Source organism: Tupaia chinensis, unplaced genomic scaffold (assembly GCF_000334495.1).
Source record: "Tupaia chinensis unplaced genomic scaffold, TupChi_1.0 Scaffold000469_1, whole genome shotgun sequence".
In the NCBI taxonomy this organism is placed as follows: Eukaryota; Metazoa; Chordata; class Mammalia; order Scandentia; family Tupaiidae; genus Tupaia; species Tupaia belangeri.
The window spans coordinates 1,336,593-1,356,782 of record NW_006159978.1 but is presented as its reverse complement, the minus strand read 5'-3'; the positions used below and the strand labels follow the sequence as shown (position 1 = coordinate 1,356,782).

The 20,190-nt window shown below is 41.7% G+C and overlaps 1 protein-coding gene across 3 annotated transcripts in view; it reads right to left on the bottom strand.

Annotated features, from left to right (window-relative positions):
• Window positions 1–1,201: 1,201 nt before the first annotated feature.
• GOLGA5 (golgin A5) overlaps window positions 1,202–20,190 on the bottom strand; it is a 38,664-nt gene continuing 19,675 nt past the window's right edge. For all 3 annotated transcript variants that reach the window (XM_006155812.3, XM_006155811.3, XM_006155813.3), the window contains exons 7-13: window positions 18,568–18,738; window positions 15,961–16,089; window positions 12,222–12,320; window positions 7,362–7,587; window positions 5,598–5,703; window positions 3,224–3,287; window positions 1,202–1,659 (exon numbers count right to left, since the gene is read on the bottom strand). In XM_006155812.3, coding sequence (XP_006155874.1) covers window positions 1,579–1,659; window positions 3,224–3,287; window positions 5,598–5,703; window positions 7,362–7,587; window positions 12,222–12,320; window positions 15,961–16,089; window positions 18,568–18,738 — 876 coding nt within the window. In that variant the 3' untranslated portion in view covers window positions 1,202–1,578. The remainder of the gene's footprint in view (window positions 1,660–3,223; window positions 3,288–5,597; window positions 5,704–7,361; window positions 7,588–12,221; window positions 12,321–15,960; window positions 16,090–18,567; window positions 18,739–20,190) is intronic.

Here is a 20,190-nt window from a genome sequence, read left to right as displayed (position 1 = left end):
TGCGTGCCCAAGATCCCGAGAGGAGAATGGAGGAGAAGGGATTGTGGCGTGACCATACCCCCTGGAGGGTGATTTCTCGCTTTCTGTCTCTCTGTGTCTCTCTGTCTTTCTGGTGAGCTCACCCGCCCTTATAGCAAAAAGCTTTAAAAAAAAAAACCACTTCATTTTCTGAAGAAAAACAAGAAACATAGCTAATAGTGTATCAAAACTGTGGTAAGATGGGAACCAGCAGTTAGCGTAATGGCTATGTCGCTGGACTCCCACGTAGTCGACCGCGGTTCGCGTCCCAGACCTGGTGGCTTAAAACTCACGCCGGGCGCGTGTGTGTGCGTGCCCAAGATCCCGAGAGGAGAATGGAGGAGAAGGGATTGTGGCGTGACCATACCCCCTGGAGGGTGATTTCTCGCTTTCTGTCTCTCTGTCTCTGTCTGGCGAGCGCACCCACCCTATAGCGAAAACCTCTCCAAAAAAAAAAAAAAAAAAACTGTGGTAAGATTTACAGGGGTTAATGCCAATTAGAGTCGTGGTAGAGCTATCATAAGGATAGGAACTCTGGTCGGTTTTGTTAGGCCCCAAGTAGACTGCTTCAGAGAGGAAGGAATGCACCTTGCACATCCCAAACCCTAAGTATATTAATTCCACATGAAGAGACACCACCAGGCCACAAATGATTTAAGAATTCAGACATGTTGATGAAAAGGAAAATCAAAACAGACATTATACTGAACTTCAGTCAAAGAAAATGTCTCTCTTCAAAGAACGCTGTAGTATTTCTGCATTAGAGTGTTTAAAAACACAAAGTTGCTAAAACAGACTTGATTCCAAAATGCTGTTAAGTGGGGGCTCTAGGTGTCAGAAGTTAACCCAAGTATCACCTGGAGAAAAGGGGAAAAGGAGGAGGGCAATGAGCGAATGACCAAGAATCAAAGGAAGACAGCACCGGGGCTGAGCCGGGCTGAGCCGGGGCTGCTCAGTCGCACACGGTGACTCCAGCTGCGAGTGAGGGCTCTACTCACCAAAGTCCACCTGCTAAGGTTTTTTTTTTACTGGAGATCAAAAAAAATCTTTATTCTTAAAAAAAAGAAAACTACACAGTCAATTTTATTTATGTACATACAAAGATTGACACCAGCCTTTAACATGTAAAAAGTAAACATCTATTTGCAAAGTTAAATATATGAAAATATAAAAGCAGACTGAATTATCAAAAAAGAAGACTTTTTATTTTTCTCACTAAATACAATTAGTTTCCCTGATTATAGCCCACAATCAGTGTCACCTAACGAACAGGGAGGTCTGTACAGAGTGAACCCAGCCTCTCTCTCCTCTCCCTCTGTCTATACGTACACACGAGGACTGGTGAACTCAGAAAAAGCAGAGCTGAGCTTGTTAAACTGTTTTAGAAACGCATCATCTGGAGGACAGAAGAGGGAGATTTAGGTGGCAGAGAACCTATATAATAACTTAAAAAGTTAACGGTTGTAGTGCTAAAGCCATCCTGTGCACCCTCCTCAGGAATTTTAGGCAGATCCCATGTTCAGAAGAAGACAGCCAATCGCCGAAGCCACCGGGCTCAGTTCATCTGCTGTACGGTTGGTCACGGTGCATTTCTGGTGTGTAAGTCAACAGCACAATCATGACCCAGAGGTGAAGCAAAGCCTAAAGAAAGAAAAACAGTTACGGATTAGCCAGTCTGTCTTTACCACAGGCCCATGGGATAGTGCACTGAGGGCATGAACCACGAGCTCCCTGTCCCTGTAGGACACTCTGTGTCTACACTATTACAGGGCTCAGTCCATGTTTACTGGATAATGAGGGGAGGAATGAACCAACAAACGATGAACTGAGCTGCGTGCACTGAGAGTAATGAAGGGTTGCTATACTACAGAATTCTCAGCGCAGAGGAGTGAATGTAAACACATTCACAACAGGCCTACGTAGGCAGAAAACCAAGCAGGTGACTGTGAGGCAGGGTAGGGGGCGTAATTAAAACTGCCTGACACACACGAAGCTGGCAAGAAGGGCTTTAGGAACAGTCATGCTTGATGTTTTGAAAGAGAATGTAGTTAAGATCTGGTCAACATTCCTCAACAGGACTAACGTGTCAAGTTTCAGAGGCTGATTTAGGGTCTAATACACAACCCACAGTGTTAAAATCCAGCTAGTTTCCTCATAGAGGTATTGAAATGATGTGAAATTCTACCACTAAGAGCCTTGCTACTTCAGTGTGCAAGAAACCACATTTCCTGCTGGCAGATGGGGCCCGTTTTACCCGTAATGCCTAGTGCCTGGGAAATCACCCCTGTAGAAGCATATTCAGGATCTTTTCTGCCGACATTCAGTTTTGTTGCTGACGTTCTCCCTATCCTTCCCTCCTTTAAAACTTTTTATTCAGAAGAATAACTCTTCCCTCTAGTGGATCACAGGGAAAATTCCATTCCTTCTTTCTTTTTAATTTGCCAGACGGTGTGTACACTTGCCAAGGAGAGACAGTGAGACACACAGAGTGAGAGAGCACCCCCCATGGGGAATGGTCACACTGCAACCCTCCTCCGTTTCTCCCTCCTTTTGGGATTTTGGGCACCCACGCACTTTCCAAGCTGCCGGGTCTGGGCCTCTAACTACATGTGGGTCATGTGGGATCCAGCTGTCTTGATCACCATATCCCTACCTGGCCTGAAAGCATCTTTCTAAGTAGCCTTATATTTCTATTCAAGAAAATGGCCCATCTTCATTCAAGCCAGCCGCCAGCAGATACACTACTCCGAGTATTCAGACACCGGAAGTGACATCTCGAACTACTTTAACCATCTCTTAGCTAAGAAATCTAGAAGAAAATAAGTCAGTCTTGAGAGCCTCTCAGAAAATGAAGCAAAGCCCATGAAAAATATTAAAGAAACTTTACAACATCAAGAGAAAATGAAATTGGTTGCCTCTACATTGTATTTATAACATTAGAGGGGTTTAGAATGGAAGTAACTATTGAACTACACTAAAGTTAATTTTATTTGTAGCTGAGAAGACTTTGTTCATGTTCATACGTAATGAATTATTCATTTATAATCTAAGAAGCAAATCATAATTAACAAAAATGAGTTCTACTCTTTGAAAACTGATCGCTAAAAAATCAGTAAGATTACCAACCCACAATGACAACAACAACAAAAAACCCGACTGGCTAAAAATCAAGGGAAGCACTATTTTTTCAAACAAATTCACTTACCATATATATAATTACAAAAACTCGTGCTATGGGGTATCTTCGGAGGAAAATTCCCAAACGGATACTGTGCAAAGAGAATGGGGTAGGAAGAGAGGAGGAGAGACAGTTACACTCGAAACGAATCTTCCTGTGGTAATATCGAATGATATTTTCATTCGTTTAAATAACCTATTTGGCAATCACAGAAGAGTGACTTTATAATATGTTACTAAATTTTTTTTTTTTTGAGAGAGATTTTTGCTGTAGGGCGCATGTGCTCGCTGGAGAGACAGAGACAAAAAAATAAGAAATTACTTTCAAGGGGGGATGGCCATGCCGCAATCCCTTCTCCATTCTCCTTTTGGGATTTTTGGCATGCATGCACACATGCCCAGAGTGAGTTTTAAGCCAACTGCATCCAGGACTCGAACCGCAGTTGACTATGTGGGAGTACAGCAATGTAACCATTACGCCATCTGCTGGTCCCTTAAATGATTTTTTAAAAAAATTTGCTATAGGGTGCATGCACTCACCAGAGAGAGAGAGAGAGAGAGAGAGGGGAAAGTGAGAAATCACCCCCCAGGGGGATGGCCATGTCACAATCCCTTCTCCTGCTACCTCTCAAGATTTGGGGCATGCATGCACATGTGCTGGGCATAGTTTTCCAAGCCACCGGGTCCAGGAGTTGAACTGCAGTGTCTGCCATGTCAGATCCTGCCACATTAACCTCCACATCACCTGCTAGCCCATGACTGAATTAATACAAATACAGAAATATTATAGTAGTAAACAAATACTTTTAGCATTACTTGGTGCTTGGCTGTTAAAGTTTTGCACAAACTATTTCTCTTAATTCTCTGACCACAATTTTAGGAGGCAAACCTGGTCCTTCTCTAAATCATTGTTCTTTTAGGAAATACAAAGAATACAAAAGCTAAGATGGGTGTCAATCTTGTGACTAGGAATAAACAGAGTCTGGTTGGCATGCACCTACAAATAGCTAATCTGGAAGCTTTTGAATAGACATGAGAGGACTTCAAAATGTTCATGGGAAAATGGAATGAAATGGAATATATGAGTTTATTCTGAATTAAAACATTTAAAATCATGCATCTTCTGTGAAAAGCCCTCATACGTGCCCCTGTAAGCTGCAGAGCTATAGAATTTCAAGTAAGAGCACTTGAATAAGTATGTGTAGCACGAGGTATGAAGTGCAGACATCATCCTTCAGGCCTCTCTGCAGCCTTCGGCCCCTATCAGGATGGATCCGTGTACATGCACATTGGCCCTCTGCTCCTTTCACTGCCTTCTAGCACAGCACTGAACACAGGTTCTCTAAGGATCACGGTGTACCTTGAATAAACGAAGCTGAAATACATGTGTTTAACCTGACACTGCTTCAGGAATCTTAGTGTATTATTTTTAACAGAGCTATGGTGTTAACATAGCTCTATTCTGACACAAAAAGTTAAGATTACTATGCAGAATTTATTAAAAGTGTTTCATTATAACACTAAAAAGGAAAAGGGTATATAGTAGGTTATTTAGACATGAACTTTTTTCTTTTTTTAGAGAAAGATTTTTGTTACAAGGCATATGTGCTTGCCAGAGAGAGAGAGAGAGAGAGAGAGAGAGAGAGAGAGAGAGAGAAATAACCCCCAAGGAGGGATGGCCATGCCACAATCCCTTTTCCTCCATTTTCCTCTCAGGATTTCGGGTACAGATGCACACATTCCCAGTGTAAATTTCAAACTGCTGGGTCTAGGACTCGAATTGCCGTCGGTCATGTGGGAGTCCAGCACATTAACCACTATTCCACCTGCTGGACATGAACTTTTATCAAGACTATATGCAAACTTTTAGGACATTTTCTTATAAGGTAGATGTCTGCTGGTAAAAAAGATCTGTATATAAATATGTATAACATATAAAGTAAATATGTATGTAATATATGATATATTGGGTTGTTGGAAAAGTCATGATGCATATTTGCATAGAAAAATACATCATGACTTTTCCAACAGCCCAATATTAAAATAAGTATTGATCAGTTATAAATGGTAGCATCTTCCATTTTAGTTACATGATAAAATACTAAACATTCAAATGTAAATGGGATGTAAAATGGGATAAAACATTCAAAATGGACACTACATGAAATGGAAGCTTTCTCAATAAGGTTTAAAGAGTTTTTAGGCAGGAAAGCAATGGTCAGGGTTAACCATCTGCAATGACATGGAGACATAGGCACCTCTTGAAGCAATTTCATGACACTGAAATATCATGAAAAGGATTTGGTAAATGTCACTTGAAGTATCTGCTCTGCCTGATGGGACTCACTGTGGCTGAAGTTCCAGAGAACATTGTGTAGACAGCTGTGGTCCACACCGCTTACCTAAACTGGTCAATTGAACTAGCAGCTTTGCGAACTTTTCCATACATTCCTGCCAGATTCGTTTCCGTGTCATTAAAAAGAACAGGAACATTTCGCAGACGTGTGCCTATTAAAATAAGTAAATAAATTAGTGTACTAACACCAAAACCACCTATCTAAGACAATTACAGTCAGAAACACATTGCAGTATACGTGGAAATAGTTCTCAGAGCCAATTTTGTAAGCATTACAACGGCCAGTGTACATGAAACCATAATGAAAAGATAAGCAAATTTATTGTACAAAATGTTTACACTTCCATATCCACCAAAAGAAAACTGATAAGACGATTCTAGCAAAAATTAAAGAGCTTACAAATATCAAGTCCTGGGGAGAGTCGATGGGCCCACTGCTCACATGTTAGTAGGAGTGAGGCCAGACACCTTTCTACAACCCCGAGGACCCCACGCCCCAGCCTCATCCTGCTGCCAATTCGTCTCCCCCTGCTGTCTCACGGACACCTCACTTAGATCCCAACCCCATGATTCCAACTTCCTGATCTCTCTGTCAACCTGCCTCTCCTGCTGTTTTCTCTATCTCAGTACACGACCACTCCATCCTTCCATCTGCTCAGGCCAAGAACCTTCTTCCTTCCTTTCTGTCAAACTCCACATCCAATGTGCCAACACAGTCAGCTCACCTTTAAAGTAAATCCTTAATCCACCCCTAAACCCCTCTCTGGTCTAGATCCCCAACCCTCAAATGGATTAACGCAATGGCTCCCAGCTGGTGTCCCCGCCTCTGCTCCTAGCGCTCTGCAGACTATTCTCGAGACACAGCCGGGCATCCTACTAACACGCCAGTCAGATCAGTCACCTGTCAAGGCCCTTCGAAGGCTTCCACCTTATTCTGAATGAGTCGCCACACAGGCCTAACCTCTTGGTGCTCTCTAATGCACCGTACACTACTCTCCCCTCACTCGGCCCACTCTGGCTGCACTGTCCTTCCTGTCTTTCCTCAGACATTCCAGGAATACGCCTGCCTCGGGGCCTCTTGCCTGCTCTTCTCTCTGCCAGGAACACCTTCCTTTAGGCCTGCTCAGGGTTTGCTCCCTTACCTCCCGCAGTCAAGTGCCACTTTCAATCAGGTCTCCTCTTTGACTGTCCTGATTCAATTTTAATTCCACCCCTACACCTGGTATTCTGCATCTCTTAAAAAATGCTTTTAATTAAAAAAAAAAAAAGCCAAAGAACTGAGAGACCATCATTCTAAGATGAAAAACCTGTTATGTTGACAAAGTAACATCATTTTGATGATGTATTTTGGGAATCTCCAGATTTCTCCATTAAAATTACAGAGCATGGATGTACTTATGTGAACTACATATTAGCTTTAATAATTACAATTATTTACTGGAAGATTATTAAAGCAGATCTTGCTTCGTGTTTCCTAAAAGCTCCTTTCTATTGAATTATTTACTTTGTCAGCATCATCTTGTTAAGTATCTTGCACATATCAATGATTACTAATCCTCAGACCTCCTTCCTCCAAGTCCAGTACTATAAGGGTTATTAATTAATCCACTCTCCAGTTCCCTAATGACGACATTAAATAGAGATAGCCCAGGTCTCCCATCAGGAGAAAATTAGGCCCTTCACTGAATGAGGTTTCTTCTCAAATTAAAATGGTCTGTCACTCTTTAAAATCATGTCTGAATAAGCAAGGTTGGAAATTAGGCCATGAAATGAATTGAAGATTCTTCTGAGAGTCCTTGTTTCTGGTTACCTTCACCACTGTCGATGGCAGGCATGCTGATAGACGATCCATTGCTGCTACTTCCAGAGGCAGAGCTCATCTGCTGCTCGAGGCGCTCCAGCTGAAAGACCAGAGAGTTCTTTTCCGTGCTGAGGCTCTCCAGCATGGTCTGCTTCTGGATGAGCGTCTCTGTCAGCTGATGGAGCCGATTTTCCAACTCGGACTGACTGCTGTTGCTTAAAGTCTTATTGGTAAGCTGAAAGGCAAAGTGTTCATGAATTACATAAGATGAGAGTCACACAACACACAAAGCATGTTACTACATTTTCACAGGTAGCCTGTGGAACTGATTTCTCAAAATTCTAATGATTCTTTCACTGTCTACAGAAGCAATTTTCAAGCTATATTAATGGTCAAAAAATGGAATTGGTGAGTCACAAATCAGCATTAAGAAAATGAACTACAATAGGGGAACCAGCAGTTAGCGTAATGGCTATGTCGCTGGACTCCCACGTGGTCGACTGCGGTTCGTGTCCCGGACCCGGTGGCTTGAAACTCACGCCGGGCGCGTGTGCATGCGTGCCCGGGATCCTGAGGGGAGAATGGAGGAGAAGGAATTGCGGCGTGACCATCCCCCCTGGGGGGTGATTTCTTGTTTTCTGTCTCTATGTCTCTCTCTGTCTGGCGAGCACACACGCCCTAAAGCGAAAAAAAAAAACCTCTCCAAAAAAAAAAAAAAAAAAGAAAATGAATTACAATAGAATGGGAGACCATATTCTGCCATTTATACATGCCATATGTGACAGTGTTCTGTAAAACTTTTGGGTCTGGTATGTGCGTGTGTGAAAGATGTGATGTAAACGATTTTTTGTTTGTTGCTTGGTTTTTTGCTATGGCATCATGGTCAAAAATATTTGAAAGCATGAGTTTATAGGACACAGTTCAGACTTTTTGGTAGAAATTCGAAACCCTCCATAATACAACAGCTGTGCTGCAGTGCGAAGACCATGGCCTTGGGTTTTCATCTGTGCTCTGTAACTTTCTAGCTTTCTGACTCTGAACGAACTGCTCTACCTCTATGAATCTCTCCTCGTGTGGAGAGGACAGCAGCACCTGGTGCACATGGCATGCAGGGGTTTGAAACGAGTTTTTCAGGAAGGGTCTGGCTGACAACTTCCTTTGTTCCATCTTCTATTTGATCTTGTCCGTCAACATTTCTTCAGCCTCTGCTTTCCTGGTCACACTTCCCTGCCGGGACAACTCCCCTTGCAGCCCCCCTGCCCCTATCTGGGCTCTACTTGCCTTCAAGGCCTCTTCACTGACATCCTCTCCCATGGCTCTAGCCTGTTCTGATCTCAGACTTCCTCACTTGCCTTCCCTCCTGCTGAGATTCCCAAGCGTCTGCGTCTGCGCATACACTCATTACTCTGATAACACCCTAAATTCACTGAGGTGGCAAAAAAGTCAGCTCCGTGAAACAAGAACCCCTCTTCATCAGCTCGGTTTTGAAAGAGGCCAACAGTTCAACCCAAGTTTATAGCCCCTAGCTACAGTCTTGAGAAAGCTACCCAATCTGTCTCCATTTCCTTGGTCACAGACTATGATGCTTACTAAATGAAATAACATATAACACATCTAACATAGTACCTGTAATACGTAAGCATTTCTAAAATTAACTTTCTGGGACCAACAGGTAGCGTGGTGGTTAAGGCACTGGATATTCCCACATGGTTCGAGTCCTGGACTTGGTGGTTTGCTTTCTCACTTTCCCTCTCTCTCTGGTCAAATTAAATGAATAAATGAATAAAATTATATAAATAATATTCTTTTTAAAATTAGCTTTCTTCCTTCTGAATCCCTTATTGCACTCCCAGAGTTAGGTTCACAATGACCAAATGGAATTACATGGAGTACAAACTACAATTTACTTACTGTTTAAAAAAAAAAGGCTCTGGGAACCAGCAGTTAGCGTAATGGCTATGTCGCTGGACTCCCACATGGTCGACCGTGGTTCACGTCCTGGACTTGGTGGCTTAAAACTCACACCGGGCGCGTGTGCGTGCGTGCCCAAGATCCCAAGAGGAGAATGGAGGAGAAGGGATTGCGGCATGACCATCCCCTCTGGGGGGTGATTTCTCACTTTCTGTCTCTCTGTCTCTGTCTGGAGAGCGCACGCGTCCTATAGCGAAAACCTCTCTAAAAAAAAAAAAAAGGCTCAATTTTAAGATTATATTGCAATCCCCTATAATCAACTTACTCCAACTATTAGCATTGTTGAGTCAAGAGAAAATGCACATATGGTGAAACACCTATACCTTAAGCATGTGAGTTCTGATTAATGTGTAACTATGTAACCAACACCCAGATCCAAATAGAGAATGATTCCACACCACAGACAACCACTGGTCTTGATTTTTTTATTACCAGGATTTAGTTTTGCCTATTCTTTTTAAACATTTTTTTAGAGAGAGATTTTTGCTATAGGATACATGTGCTCGCTGGAGAGACAGACAGGAAGGGAGAAATCACCTCCCTGGGGGATGGCCATGCTGCAGTCCCTTCTCCATTCTCTTCTTTGGATTTTGGGCACGCATGCACATGTGCTGTGATTTTCAAGCTGCCAGATCCAGGACTGAAACTGCAGTTGGCCATATGGGAGTCCACCATGCCACTGCTGGCCCACAATAATGTCTTTTGATGAGCAAACAACTATAATTTTAATGAATTCTAATTTATTATATTTTTTCTTCTATCATTAGCACTTTTTAATGATTTCTCTATGAAATCTGTCTTCTTCTAAATTGCAAAAAAATTCCCTGATACTCAGGCCTAGTTTCTTTCTAAATTAATTTTTGTTAACTTTACAAATCTGATTAGGAGAAAAAGATTAAGATTTATTTTTTCCATATGTTTTTATCCATTCCCATATGATAGCTTTTTTTTTTTTTTGGAGAGATTTTCGCTATAGGGCGCGTGCGCTCGCCAGACAGACAGAGAGAGACAGAGAGACAGAAAGCGAGAAATCACCTTCCCAGGGGGGATGGCCACGCCGCAATCCCTTCTCCTCCATTCTCCTCTCGGGATCTTGGGCATGCATGCACACGCGCCTGGCGTGAGTTTTAAGCCACCGGGTCCGGGACGCAAACCGCGGTTGACTACGTGGGAGTCCAGCGACATAGCCATTATGCTAACTGCTGGTTCCCCCATATGATAGCTTTTAAAGAATAAAAAAAATTTAAAACTGGCAACCTCACTTTATTTTAACCAACATATTGTTCTCTCAGGAGGCCCAAAGATAATAAGATAAGCAGAAGCAGCATTTTTTTTTCTTCATTCAAAATAAATCTTAACCCATTCTGGGAACCAGCAGGTGGTGTGGTGTCTAAAGTGCTGGGCTCCCACAAGACCAACTACAGTTTGAGTCCCAGACCTGGAGGCCTGAAATACCCATCGGGCACCATATGCATGTGTACTCAAAATCTCAGAAGGAGAATGGAGGAGAAGGGACTGTGGTGTAGTCACCCCCCCAAGACTGATTTCTCACTTTCCCTTTCACTGTCTCTGTCTACCCTGGGAGCACATACACCCTATGGCAAAAACCTAAAAAAAATAAAATAAAATAAAATAAAATAAAATAAAATAATTCATTCATTCTGATTTTTTAAAAGAATTATTTTATTTAACTTTATTTATTTCTTCATCTATTTTTAATTAGTCTCTCTACCCCAGAGAAGGGTAGAGCAAAAGAGAGCAAGTGAGCGAGAGAGAGAGGGAAAGCAAAAAAGCAAGCCCCCAGGTCCAGGGGCCATGTGGGAGTCCAGTGCCCTTAACCACCACACCACCTGCCAGCCCCCTCATTCTGATTTTGAGGTTTTTATTTTTTTTAATGTAGTGAGTGGCTGATGTCTTTCAAACTGTGTAAGTCAATTTTCAAAGACTAGGGTTTTCCTCTGTTCTAATTAGTTGAAAAATCTTTAAGAGAAATCCTCCTATGGTTAATTCTTGATCAACAAAAATGGCACCATATTTTAGACACAGAAGGCACTCAATAAATGTTTAGTAAACACAAATCCTTCCTCTAAGGATTAAACCAGTTAGTGGTTTTGTTCCTTCCTTCCTTCGACTTTGGTTGGGCTGGCAAATCACATTACATCATCTCACAGATGCAGGGAGGAGGAGGAGGGAACACTCCTATCAGTCAGCTGTTAATTCTTAAAAGATAAGACAAAATATTTTACATTTTAAATTATGGACTACTATCAAGTCTGAGAACTTAAAAGACTAAAATTATTTGCGTTCTTAAGGTTCAAAGTAAGTCATTAGCTAACTAAAAAATGAAGAATGTTCATGTAAATTATTTGAGTGATTAAAGGGCCCATTATATACCAAGTCAGTACAACTGTAAGGGAGGAAAGGCCGTGTACAATGTTAGAGTGAGTGGGGGCTTGGTTCCATCCCTGCAGGATAGAGGCTTTGGTAAATCAGGTTGGTAGGCAGATGCGTGTCATTATTTTCTGTATGTTTAATACTTTCAGAGTTGAAAGATCTATCGACTGTTCACTGGATTTTCCTTAGGGAAAAGAAACCACAGTATGAAGCTTGCCATCAGCACAACCACACTGGGATCAGAAGGTACGAAATTTGAGGGTGCTTCTCATCTCCTCAAGTGACTCTTGCTACAAGCTACTTCTGTAAGAAGTAAGCTATGTATAGCAAAATTAGCCTCAGACGGCATCAGACGGCAATTCTACACCAGGCTGAAAATAACTTACCTTACTATACCAATAGAACTCAAATGAAAATATGGGAAAAGGAGGGCTTACTGCATCCTTTAAAAGAAATGTCACTTTACAATCACATTTTTCCCAAGTTGTGAATACTCGTTCATACCTGATTCCTGAGCTTTTGAATTTCTTCTTCTCGATCTTTAATTCTGCTTTGCAACGTGTTCTTTGTCCGATACAGATCTTCTTCTACATAGTGGAATTCCTATAAAGTGAGGCATGAGTAAGTAGATGCTAATCAGTGTTCCCTACCTGATCCCTAGTACCTGAAACAGTGCCTGACTAGTGGGCACTTACTGTGAGAGAGAGCGTGTGTGTATAGAATGAATAAATGAACAGATTGGATGGATCTGATGAAAGCGGAATATTTGGCATGATGTTATAAATACAGGCCCATAAAGGACCGCTAAAAGGCTCTATCACCAAAAACACAGAGGAAGTATTATCTTGTGGCAGTGAGGTAGAATGTGCCACCCTTTCAAGAATCTCAGGAACATAATAACAATAATGAGAACAAACTGGAAAGAATTCATACCATACATAAAAAAGACTGGTATTATTATGTCTATTATCTTGGACATAGAAAGCACGCAATAAATATTTAGTAAATATAGAATCCTTTTTCTAAGGATTGAAGCAACAAGGTTTTGTTCTTTCTTTCCTTTCTTTGACTTCTAATAATACAGATTTTTAAAAACAAGCCAAAAGTCGCCATAGGAAAATGGACAAAGTACATGAGAAAATAAAGAAAAACAGTTAAGAATTCATTAAGGTGGTGGAGTACAAAATGATTTATAAAAAATCAGTAGCTACAGCTGGCCTTGTCGTCTAGTGGTTATGGGAGCTAGATCCCACATGGGAGATTGTGGTTCAAAATCTGGCTCTGGCAACTTAAAAAACATGCCAGACACACGTGTATGTGTATGTTCACCCCAAATCAGACAGGATAGAACAATGAAGGGGAAGGCGTAGTGGTGTGACCATGTCTGAACGGGGAGTGTGCACTCTCTCTCTTTCTTTCTGGTGAGCATAGGCACCATCTGGCAACTTAAAATATCACTAGCTTGGGACCAGCAGATGGCATAGTGGTTACATCACTGGACTCCCATGTAGTTAAACATGGTTCAGATCCCAAACCAGGCAGCTTAAAACTCATGTCAGGCACGTGTGTGTGTGTGTGCCTAAAATCTTGAGAGGAGAATGGAAGAGAAGGGATTGCAGTGTGGTCATCCCCCAGAGGGTGATTTCTTATTTCCTGTCTGTCTCTTCCGCGAGCACACATGCCCTATAGCGAAAATAAAATCTTTTTAAAAAATTTTTAAAAATTAATTAATTTACATGAATTCACTGAACATAGTCACAATATACAAAATGTGATTTCCCATCCAGAATATACTGCATAGTGACTTAATCATACATCTTATCATCGATAATTTTCCATTTCTAGCTTCATATATATACATGTATATACATATATTTCCCCCTATTTTTCATCCTCTGCCATTTCCCACCCCCTTCCCACACTATCTCTGGTGTCTACAGTTGTTTTCCATTCCTTTCCCCCCACACATTTTATTCTTTTTTTTTTTTTTTGTAGAGGTTTTTGCTATAGGGCATGTGCGCTTGCCCGAGACAGAGAGACAGAAAGCGAGAAATCACCCCCCAGGGGGGATGGCCACGCTGCAATCCCTTCTCCTCCATTCTCCTCTCGGGATCTTGAGCATGCACACACGCCCGCTGGGAGTTTAAGCCACTGGGTCCGGGACTCAAACCATGGTCGACTACGTGGGAGTCCAGCGACATAGCCATTACACTAACTGCTGCTCCCACACATTTTATTGATTCACCAAGTTTTTCAAATAACCTGGCTACTTTCAATAGCAAGTTCAGCTGATATACACATATCTGTGAATACATGTCTGACCTTAGGTGTGAAACTGAGTGGAATGAATATAGTACAAGGTAGCACTTAGGTGATACTATATAGCTTACTACAGTCATTAAATAGGTATTTTTTAATATATTTTTCAATTTCAGGAAAAGCAGTTTTAGCTTTAATAAATCAAATGCTAAGGAATGTTGCTTAAAACTTAAAGCCAGGAAACAGGTCAGGATTCTGTTCAAATAGTAGGTACATGAACCTATCAGCAGCTCAAGTCAGGACAAAAATTCTTAAAACTGGAAAACAAAGCCTAGAAGAAGAATTGGCAACCTTTTAGTCAAAAGTCATAAAATTTGGGAACCAGCAGTTAGCGTAATGGCTGTGTCGCTGGACTCCCACATAGTTGACCACGGTTTACGTCCCGGACCCGGTGGCTTAAAACTCACGCCGGACGCGTGTGCGTGCGTGCTTAAGATCCCGAGAGGAGAATGGAGAAGAAGGGACTGTGGTGTGACCATCCCCCCTGGGGGGTGATTTATCGCTTTCTGTCTCTCTGTCTCTGTCTGTCTGGCAAGCGCACGCGCCCTATAGTGAGAATCTCTCAAAAAAAAAAAAGTCATAAAATTCTATTTCACCAGTTCAGTCACATGTACATAATCTGTCTTCTGTTGTGGTCTGATCTTTCCAGTTGAATTCTGGGATATAATATTCAACTCCAGACTTGTCCCTGCGATTAAGTTAGCCATTTTCTTAGTTTTTGAATTCTTATTTCCATGTGTCTGAATTTAATTTTCCAGGTATAGCACTCCCTTCAGAACTTCTTAGAGAGTTGGTCTGGTGTTGGTAAGTTCTTTCAGGTTTTGTTTATCTGAGAATGTTCTTGTCTCTTCATCCCATGTGAAGGATAATCTTGCTGGATACAGTATTCTTGATTGAAATTGCTTTTCCCTTAACACTTTGAATATATTTTCCTATTCTTTCCTTGCTTGCATTGTTTCCGATGAGAGGTTCACTGTTAGCCTGATGGGATATTTTTTGTAAGTAACTTGACATTTCTCTCTTACCAATCTTAGTATCTTTTCTTTGTCTGTGATTTTGGTCAGTCTGGCAATAATGTGTCTTGGAGAAGATCTTCTTGGGTTGATTCTATTTGGGGTCCTTTGTATTTCTTGGGGCTGGATCTTTGAATGCCTCTCTAGGTTTAGAAAGTTTTCTTCCAGGATTTCATGGAATAGATTTCGATGCCCTTATGAGTCTCTTCGTCTTCTGGGATACCAGTTATATGGATGTTTGGATATTTGATGGTATCTAGTATTTCTCGTATATTACTCTCATTTTTTTTTTGGCAATTTTCTCAGTCCTTGTGGTGGATTTTTCTAGGTCAGCGATTCTATCTTCTATAGCTGAGATTCTATTTTCTGTAAGGTCTAGTCTGCTTTCAATACTTTCATGGGAGGTTTTGACTTCCTGTATTGCTATGCATAGCAATTAACTGCTGTGCTATGGGGCTAGCCCTGTATTTATATTTCTATGAAAAAATATTTACTGTAAAAATATAATTAATAAAGTACAAATGTAATAAATTTTGAAACTCAACTGTCTAACATAGAGTGTTTTTAAGTTTTCTATACAAATATACGCTGACAAGGAGAGATAATAAAATACAGCTAGGGTAGTAGAAGGACTTCTGGGCTCTAAGACAGAAATCCTGGGTTCTGTTCTATTCTCTAAGTAGCTGTAGGTGCTAGGCAAGTCAATCACCACCTCGTACCTCTATTTTCATCTGTTAAAAAGCACAAAACAAGGTGGGTAGGACAGTAAGTGGGGCAGACCTGTAAGGTGCTGTCCACATGAGCACTCGGAGCTCAGGCTGAGAACTTCAGCAAGTTGTTTCCTAGCCGTTCTCCTCCTACACCCATCAGAGGACAGTCCTCCTCAGCAATCATCAGTCTAAGGTCCTTACCTGCTTCAGTCGGTCCAATTCTGTCTCTAGTTCTTGCTTGGAAGCTTTCTGCCCAGCTATCTGGTCCTGTAGATCTTGCAGCTGTTCTCTTGCTGCTTCTGCTTCACTAACCTGCTGAGCCTCCATATCCTAAAAAGAAGCAGCTCACAGGTAAAAGCGGTAATTAATAGTTCAGGTCGACGTTCACCGCCCTACCGTTATGCGCCATCAAATGGACTCAGTGGGCACAGAGGGATAAAGACAAGTTTCGGCCTGCAAGGGGCATGTGATCTAGCAGGGTCCTCCAGCTGCCACAGCACATAAACCACCTGGGTTCTGAATGTGAGGCCCGCGACTCACTCAGGTTTATGTCTCCACTCAAAAGCTAATGATTTTGAAAAGAAAGAGAACACCGGAAAGGACTTTGCTACATTAGTCCATTGAAACTACAGGAGAGAATGAATGTGTGTGTGGACCACTACTCAATATCCAAGAGAACGCAACATTTTCCTCATATTGCCTGAGGTTAGCATATTATTTTCTTCCTTTAACTTTATTACTATTATTTGACTTCAAGTTTTCTCATATTTGTTTTACTCTCACTTCTTTAAACTCAAAATTCACTTTCTGAATTTCCTGTGACATCTAGTAGTGGCAAAGAACAACTCTAGGTTTCTGTATTTTCCCTATGTGGGTCGTGGGCCAAGCATAAATCCATTCATATAGAACACAGGAGATTAAAGTCAACAACTCAATTTTGTGTTCTTTTGATACATTCTGCTTTGCACTCATCCCAACATCCACATAGAAAGAACTGAGATTAACAACACTCCTAAATAATTAGAGCTCAATCTCTTAACTTTGCAGACTTAGAGGGGAAAAAAAGCAATAATTACAGTAACTTTTCTCTACCTTTGAGTTTCAGGGTTAGCAGAACGTAAATTAACTGTTGTCATCAATTTGACTCAATCAGGTAACTTCCTGAGAGGCAGGCAGTATGCACAGTGGTTAAGGATACATGTTCTGGAGTTAAGGCAGATTCAGGTTCTTATCCTTCCTCTGCCACATACCAATCTTGTGGCAAGTGCCTTTCCTTCTCTGTGCCTAAACTTCTTCAACCATAAGATGAGAACACTGTCTCTCTCACAGGATTACGGTAAGTAATATACGGAAGGTTGTCCAGGGCTGGGTAAGTGCCTGGCGCATAAGCGCTCAGGCAATGATAGCCACTGTAATTATGAACAATTCTTTCATTTTGCTAGGCCTAAAACTTTTTATTACATACTTCATACATTTCTTGAGAAGAGGTAGGAAAATGAGTCAACGTCATTACTGATGCTGATGAAATATTTACTAGAAAAATCCTACTTTCTGGAGCCAGCAGGTGGCATGGTGATTTAGGGTGCTGGACTCCCACATGGCTGACCCCATGGTTCAAGTACCAGACCTGGCAGCTTGCTTTCTCACTTTCCCTCTCTCTCTCTCTTACTCTGTCCTCTCTGGTCAAATGAAAATAAATAAATAAAGTTAAATAATTCTTTTTTTTAAAAAAAAAAGAAAAATCCTATTTTCCATCATCTCACAGGGGTGAGCGCAGGCATGAGGAAGCTTATCCTCTACCTACTTTCTAAATTCATAGAACTGACCTCTTTGGAATTCAAAACTATTTGTAGATAAGAAAAAATTCCTATTTTGAAGGGTAAGAAAAAAATCCAGAAATAAGTAGCAGCTGTTGTGTACTGAGGGTCTGTTACATGTCAGGAACAATGATAGGCCCTTGACATTTGATCCCTTCTTGTCGACAGAGCCTCTGCTGTGAGCCCTGCAGATGAGAAAACTAAGGCTCAGCGGCGGAGGAAGTGCTTCGTGCCTCGTGTCTGTTAAGTACCAAAGACAGGATCCACATCCAGGCCTGTCTAATATTCATGTCTGGACTCAGGACAAGATACCCAATTCTCAGAACCTCCATCCACACTTCTCTGTGTAGGTCACGTAAGTCTTACAAATCAACAACAGGCAGAGTTAACACAGAGGATATTCCTGGAAAAAAGTTTGTCTTTTTTTTAAAGAAAGACTCATTATCTGCACTGTCTTCTCTCATCCTCAGAGACTCCCTATGACACTATGTTAAAGGCCCAAGTTTATGTGAAATAAGTGGCTGAATTTTACTTTTAAATATAGTAATTATACATAAAATCATTAATTATAAAATTATTAATAAAACTAATTAATAGACCATCACTGAGCCTGTTCTAGTGATCAGGAAATATCCCAGTATTATAGACAAGTCCAATCTAATCTATTTTCAATCACTAGAATGTAAGACACATAAATATGAATTGTCTGGTTCTCTGTTATTAATTTCAAGCCAAGGTACATGGCAGGCTCTTGGTAGACAGCTCCTGGATGAACGACTGGGTTACCTGTGCTTCTTATCCCCGTAACTTTACAATCAGTGGGCCAGAAACCTCTGTCTTTGCTTTAGATTCACTTCTATATGGCACCTAATATTCCAGCAGAGGATTATCACACATCATTTCACTAATGCCCTTTCCCACAAATACAGAATCCACCATCTCTCAAACTGTTCAAGCCGGTAACGGTGTCCGTGGCGTGAAGCACTCTCACCTGTAATTCGGATCTGAGCTGATGTATCTGGCCCATCAGCTTCTGTATTTCCTCCCGTTGCATCTCCTTCTCATGCCGAAGTTCTTCTAGCTCCACGCTATTGGCAGTATTGCTATCTAGCCCTTCGAAGCCAGAGCCTTCTTTCAGGCTGTTAATCAATTTTTCTTTAGACTAGTATAAAAGAAAAAGTTTAAGCAAAGCAGAGGTTAGCATGTATATGGAGTATCATCTACCACACAGAAACTAACCCACTGTGAAAATATTCCAATTATCCCATCAAAGAAAGTTCACAGGTTATTAAAAAAATCCACGGAGATAAAAATGCAATAGAGCCCTGCTGTACAAAGGCCCTGGATTTCAGTCCCCACAGTCATGGTACTATTGAAACCTTGTCAAAAATAAGATTTTTCTCATACTTTCTTCTCATGCTTTCCCTTCCTTCCCCACTACATTCTACAAAACAAATATTTAAGGAACGCTCATAATGGGCTTGGGACTGCACTAAGTTCTCAGTACAATGAAGGTAACATTTCTCACTCTGGATAGTACCCTTGGACTTAGAAACTAAATGGGAAGTTACAAATACCCAGTAGAAGGCAATACAAACAAGGTGAGAGGGCATATGATCAGATTACTTGAAGAAGTCTGAGGAAGAGAAGGCTTTACTTTATGCTGGCCTTGAAATATGGCTGGGATCAGGGACCAGCAGTTAGCGTGGCTATGTCGTTGGACTCCCATATGGTTGACCACGGTTCAAGTCCCGGACCTGGTGGCTTAAACTCACGCCGGGCGGGCGCGTGTGCGTGCGTGCCCGCCCAAGATCCCGAGAGGAGAATGAAGGAGAAGGGATTGTGGTGTGGCCATCCCAGGTGTTGTGGTTTGGGCCCCCCCCCCCCCCCCGGGGGGGGTGTGATTTCTCACTTTCTGTCTCTCTGGTGAGCACATGTGCCCTATAGCAAAACCCTCTACAAAAAAAAGAAAGAAAGAAATATGGTTGGGATCTCTCTCTTTTTTTTTTTTTTAGAGTTTTTTTGCTGTAGAGTACGTGTGCTTACTAGAGAAACAGAGAAAAAGAAAGAAATCACCTCCTGGGGGGGATGGCCACACTGCAATCCCTTCTCCTTCAATATCCTCTTAGGATTTTGGGCACGCACACACACACGCGCCTGGCCTGAGCTTTTAAGCCACCCAGTTCGGGACTTGGATCACGGGCAACTACGTGGTAGTCCAGCCATCTGCTATCCATGGCTGGGATCTTTCTGAGGTGTAGAGAAAAGAGAGGGCGAAGCATAAAAACACAAAAGCACCTGTGGAGTGGAAAGGACCTGTAGAAGTGCTGTGAGACGCAGTTCAGACGGTCCATTAGGGCGGCTCCAGAAGCTAGTTTAAAACATTTTCATTTTACTTGGCAAGAACAAATTACCAAAAAGTAGACAGGGGAGTGATATGACCAGGGATGCATTTTAGTAGGGTTAATATGGCAGTGCTCTAAGGCAGGTGCTCACAAACCATGCTCCACAAGCCAAATGGCCTATGGATTTACAAAAAAAATTTTAGAGGCTTTTGTCTTAGGGCATATGTGCTCGCCACAGAGACAGATAGAGACAGTGAGGGGGACATTGA